Source organism: Neopelma chrysocephalum, unplaced genomic scaffold (assembly GCF_003984885.1).
Source record: "Neopelma chrysocephalum unplaced genomic scaffold, ASM398488v2 Primary Assembly neopelma1_59, whole genome shotgun sequence".
In the NCBI taxonomy this organism is placed as follows: domain Eukaryota; kingdom Metazoa; phylum Chordata; class Aves; order Passeriformes; family Pipridae; genus Neopelma; species Neopelma chrysocephalum.
This window is the reverse complement of record NW_020897714.1, coordinates 12,225,639-12,231,638: the sequence shown is the minus strand read 5'-3', so window position 1 is coordinate 12,231,638 and position 6,000 is coordinate 12,225,639. Positions and strand designations below refer to the sequence as shown.

Sequence of the window (6,000 nt, the reverse complement as noted above, 5' to 3'; positions counted from 1 at the left end):
CTGGCCTCTAATCGGGAGGCCTGGAGACAGACCATTTATAACGCTGCTGATGCTTTTGAGAAGGCACGCAGGATCACTCTTGAGGAGAAAAGACAACGCAGAAAGAATCGAACCTTGCAGAATATACCATCCAAGGAGTCTTTCTGCTGTGTCTTTTGCAACCGGACTTGCCTTTCTCGTATTGGCCTTTTTAGCCACCAACGCGCTTGCATGAAAAATGGGTAGAGCCCTTCCCAAATCTTCGTTCGCGAAGCCTAGCCATGAGAACAGTGCAGAAGTATAAGGATTTGTCCCGGTTCTGGTCAGGACAGGGTTAATTTCTGCAGTAGCCAGGAGGGGCCATGGTTAGGCCATGGAGGTTATTCTATATCACCTCACGTCCTTTTCTGGGGACAGGGGAAGGGATCCCTTCCAGGTCGCATAGGGTGGTGGCATGGTCGGGTATTTGCCAGGCTCCTTGTGGCAAGCAACCGTATGGGAATCGTTCGCCTCCTTTGTACACTGTTCATTTTCTTATCTCCTTGCTGTTTCCAGTAAATTGTTCTTATCTTAACTCATGATCTTTACCTTTTGTGCCTCTAATTCTCCCCTCCATCCTCCTGTGGTGGAGGAGGAGGTGGGGTGGGTGTGTGAGTGAGCAGCACAAGGTTTGGAGTGTTTCAGTGGGAACACTAAATTGGGGAATGTCATGTTCTTTCTTTTCTTGGGAAATTTGTTAAACTTCTCTGTGGAAAACAGAAGCTACTGCTGTCTCCTGCAGGATCAATTTGTACAAAGTACCTCTCTGTGCCTGAGCCACCTTTGCCAAATGGGATGGTCACCAGCATCTACCAGCATGGAACAGTTGCAAAGAGCAAGCTCTCGGCGGCCTTGTGTCTCTGTCCCTGCCTCTGGCTGTGTGGGCTTCAGCAAGGTGCACTTTAATGTTGGGGGGCAGGGAGGGAGGTTTATACACACTAGGGAAGATGTGGCGGGTGGAAGAAGTGTAATAGAAGGAGGAAGAATGATTGTCACCACAAAGTTTGTGGGCTCCCTTTGCCAGCTGGTTTAAGGCTTTTTGAGTGAGAGACAATTTCCTGCCCCTGCAGCACCTTCTCTTGAAAGAAGGGTTATTGGGTATCCTCCTTTTTAACATTTTTAGCTTTTTAAAATTATCATCAGCCTCAGAGCCTTTAAGTGGTGTAGTTGTAGTGCAGCTCCTGAAGGCTGTGTGGAGGTGTGGCAGGCACTGCATATCCAGCCTGTCCCTGGCCTGCTGCTGCTTCCTACAGGTGGGAAGGCAGCTGTGAATCCCCCTCCACCTAGGCCCTACAGGCTCAACAGCCACTGGGTTTTAGACCGTCCCCTCCCCAGCATCCTTTTCTTGTACTTCCCAACTTCAGCATGATGGAATTGTGCTGTGCTGACCTGCACGGTTCTGCCCTGCAGCCTCACAGGGCTGGAGCTGCAGCAGGTATTCCTCATCTGATGCCACTCTGTTCTTTGCATGACCTTGGATTGGATTACCAGCTGTTCTTGCTTTCTTTTAACCTTTTTAAAGTACACAATCAAACTAACCTCCAAATGCTTTTATTCTAGATAAACCCATACAAACACCAACATGTATTTGTCATTTGCACTTCTTTTTAAACCATTAATTTTAAACAACAGGTTAACTTCTGTACAACAGGAATTACTTTACACATTAGTAAGATTTGCCTTCAAACTAGATGACTGCAAAATAATGCTCTGTAAGCTAGTGTTAGAAAATACACTGTTTGCCATAGCAGTTTGCCTGTAAACATGTGACAGTAAGTTGAAAAGAAGTTTGCTTTCATTTCTGAGAATGTGATTAGAACTGTTGGGTTGCCATAACACAGAGGTTTCTTTTTGTCCGTGTAACAGTAATGGCAAATGGCAGATACGGAAGGTGTGCCAATGTTTTGTGTGCTGACCCAAACCTACCAAAAGAGCCACAATCACTTAATTATACTTCACATCACTTCGTGAGATCCACTTGATGGGTTACAAAGTCCCAGCATGACTTAAAAATGGTTCACTAACAGAGTGACACTGTTTAGGAGGCTTGAATAAAAGGCAATAATCCTATTCCAGGCTGTAGGTAAAGCTACAGGGCCTGCTTCAACACATACTTAATCTCTAGAAATCATTAAAGCTATTGTAGCAAACAAGCAGTAGTACAAATACAGAATAGGACTGATTTTCATTTCCTCATCAATATAAACACATATAGTGAAGCTCACAGGATCAGACCCACGCAAACAGATTATATTTTACAGTTTTTCAAGCAGAAATGTTGGATTTGTTTTTTCTGCCTGTACAGAAGGATACTGTTGAACAAAACTATCACAGTTCATTTGAATGCACTGCCAGCAAACACCTGAAGTGGAACAAAACTCTCGAACTGGGAAGAGTAATCCGCTCGTGCCTCTCCTTCAATATTAGTTACTGTGCTTTTTTATTTATTTGATGCTGCTTTAAAGTGTTAGATTAAGAATAATAAAAATCAAGCCCTTACATACAGGTATTCCAAGCTTAAGTGCTAGTCAAGCCATGATCCACTCCTTTAGGACAGAGGGCAAGATAGGTTAGGGTTGGGTTGGGGTTTTTTCCAATTAAAATTGAACTATCAAAATACATTGTGCCAGGTAGAGAACTGCTGAAAGTACTGCAACATTGTAGTGCAGTTTCCTGAACAAAGCCATACATTCCATCAAGTATAAAGTGTAAACTTAATAGCAAGAGTAAGACTTGAATTAAAAAAAAAAACACAACACAGCCATCACAGTATGGGTTGTTTGGTGGCTGCCCTCTCTGGTATGCAAGAGGTACAACTTGTGCAATCACACAGCAGGGAGGGGGCAGACCAGCAGGCAACATGTTTTGGTGTTTGCTTTTTTCCACGTTAACAGCCGGCCTTGCTTCTGCCAAGGCTTGGTTAGCGTGTGCGGGCGCTGGCCAGCCGTGTGCCATGGGACTGTACCTCATACCAGGTGCTGGGAGCCTTTGTGCCCAAACCAGCCAGCTTCAGCACTGCTGGCCTGCAGCTGCAGGGCTCCCCCAGTGCAGCAGCACATGGCAGTAAATCTTGGAGCTCTGCCGCCTGGGAGCCCTGCACAGCCATCTCTGGCTGCTCACAGTCCCAGCACTGCCTTCCTGTACCAAACTTGGCATATCCTGCCAAGGCAGGTGACAGTGTTTCCCTCTCCTGTGGGCCACTCACCTCCAGCAGTGAATCCCTCCAGAAATGTATGGAAACATTATCTCCATGTCATCAATGCCTTACCTCAAACCTAAGGGCACGTGACAGCCTCAGTATGAGTCTCCTGTGACGGAAGCAGAGTCCATGGTGACAAATCATTTCAGCTCTGTAGTAGAGGGTAGGACTGTGCTGGTGCAGTAGCAGAGCTGGAGCCATGGCTGCTCCTCCATGGCTTTTTTCAGTAGCCGCTGCACCAGCCTCATCCCAGCAGCACAGCCATGCACCTGCTTTCCAGTTGGGCTGACTTTAGCCACCAATGCAAATGTAATGGACTCCTTCCTTTCAAAACGGCCAAGCCTCAAAAACCTCAGCCAGACTAAGGCAGACAGTTACCCCTCCCCACCCCAACCCCAGCGAGCACATTTGTATCAGTTTCTCATACACAGTCAGAGATTACACCAGTCCTCCTGTTCCTACATATTATTAAACTAACCTTCTTTGACCTGAAACCCTCCCCACATGTTGGCTTCAGGTTTGTGAGGCCCTTGTACACAGACAGAAGCCTGGCCAGGACTGTCAGCATTGATGCATGGGCCGATCACGCACCTGAGTACAGATTTATGCATCGAAGTGCAGCCATCAGCTGCTTCATCAAATCACAACAGTGTTCTGATGCAGTGCAGTTTCACCTGTGAAGCCGCTCACAAGTGTTTCACAGCTTATTTAAGGATGGAAAGGTAGAAATGTAAACACAGACAGATGTCGGCCCAGCATCTTTCTCCAAAAGCCTCCCCCCTGCCTCTTCCCCTCAGCGGCTGGCTTCACTTCGCACATGGAATTTCTAAACTAAGGAAGGTAAGTCCTGCCATGTAGCATTTGGCCTTCAAACCTCAGACCCACTTTTTTCTGCTAAATACACTTATCTGAAATGTCACTTTGGTGCCGGGTTTTTGTTGGGTTTTATTGATGTGGGGGTTTGTTTTTTTTTTCCTGAACAGGAACCAGTGAACATTTGACTGGAAGGAAGGAAACTGGAGCTGACCCGTATTCTGAAGCCGGAGCTCACCCTCACAGTTTGCCAAGCTGCTGAAAGGATGTAGCGAAACATCAGCTTTCCCTCTTAAAAAACGAGCTAAGCAACTTGCAAGTTCACATGGGCAACTCTGAACTTACAGTGTATTTTGCACATCTCCTACGACCTTGTTTTTAAGTAAGCAGAAAGCTTACTTAGACAGTATTTTTGAACCAAAGGGTTATGTGTGTTCAAGTACCTAAAAATGCTGGCCCTGCCAACACCAGATTCACTTTTACATGCCCATGTCTGAATATGTAACCCTGCCCGTATTTCATTCCCAAATGTAGATATTATTTGAATGGTCAGAGTGGAGAAGAGTGTCCAAATGTTTCAAACCCTGTACATATAACCAGTCAAAACAGTTTCAGGAGCAGTAGCACTAATTTAAAATTCCCCATAGTGATGCTGTGAGTCAGTGCTCTGCTCAAAGCCATTTGCATTTTTTCTTTTCATCAAATAAGGCTTTTACTTGCTGGAGCTGCTTCTGGACTTCTTCAAACCCCCGTTCTCGCTCGAGTTTGCTGACAATCTGTTAACAATTAGCAAAAGAGAGAATAATTTTTTAGTGCTTATTTTACTTTCTATTTTTTAAAACCTGCTTTTCTGTATTCTAACAACTGCTGACAGAAAAATCCATCTGAATGCCTGCCTATCTGTAAACATTCTTTTCTGACTTTAACACTTTATTTTGGTAGTTTTCCTTTCAAGTCATTCTAATCACAGGATTTGCAACACTTCCACAAAAGAATGACTGAGCCAAGCAGAAAAAACAAAATAAATCTAGCACATGCTCATCTCTCAAAGCATGAGGCAAGGCCAGTGCTCCAGTTTTACCCTAGAGAAGATTTGCAAATGATATTTTATTTCTCTTTCTCTGTCATATAAACTGAGGGCAATAAACTGCCTCTCTTCTTCTAACTTGCCTATTTGGCCCCAGGCCCAGGTGATAGGAAGGAGCACCGCCACTGTCTGAAAACTCTTTGCTGGCAACTCTACAATGGGACAGGTCTCAGCAAACAATGAAGTTGCTCCCGGTCAAAAGCCAGAGGGAGAAGAGCAGAAGGAGGATTTCCATCTAAGGATGGCCTAAGTTTAGCCAGTGCGAGCTTCAAAAAACCAAAAATGGGCACTAAGACTTGAAAGTACACTGAATTTTCCTGTATCAACAATTTTGATGAGCTTAATAATGTGTGATTATCTGAGAATCATCCCAGGCTTCTTTTAAGAGGCAAGGATTTGATGCTGAACCCAGATAATTTGAGATGTAAGAGATCAGAAGTGGCAAGCCAGCTAACAGGTGACTGAGAGCTGGATGATTACAGCAAGTGCTGATGCTGTGCTGTTGGGGATGAAAGAGAGAAAGGCCTGGTTGCTGGGAGACCCAGACAACCTGCTGGAAGTGGTAAGGAGGCCTTCAGGCAAACACACCCCAGCTGGCTCTTATCTGAGTCCTTGCACAGGCACAAGCATCCTCCTTGCAGCAAAACGCAGAGCAAAATGGAGTGGAGAATCCTATCATGCAAAGTGGAGGGCAGGGATTTTCTCAGAAAGCAGCTTAGAGGTAGCCTGTGACTAAGTGCTTTCAGCTGAGAAAAGATTTCTTTTGTTAGTAATATCAGCGACTGGAAGCTATAGCTGCTTCTCTTTAAGAGAAAGGCTATTATAGCAGAGCATTAAGAGGGCTATGATGGGAAAGGAGCAGACTCCTCTTGCTGTAAGGCTG

At 45.1% G+C, this 6,000-nt stretch overlaps 1 protein-coding gene across 1 annotated transcript in view; it reads right to left on the bottom strand.

Annotated features, from left to right (window-relative positions):
- Window positions 1-1,552: 1,552 nt before the first annotated feature.
- Window positions 1,553-6,000, bottom strand: part of PLXNC1 (plexin C1) — a 70,475-nt gene continuing 66,027 nt past the window's right edge. The window contains exon 31 of the mRNA XM_027679887.1: window positions 1,553-4,806. Within this exon, the coding sequence (XP_027535688.1) occupies window positions 4,702-4,806 (105 nt within the window). The 3' untranslated portion in view covers window positions 1,553-4,701. The remainder of the gene's footprint in view (window positions 4,807-6,000) is intronic.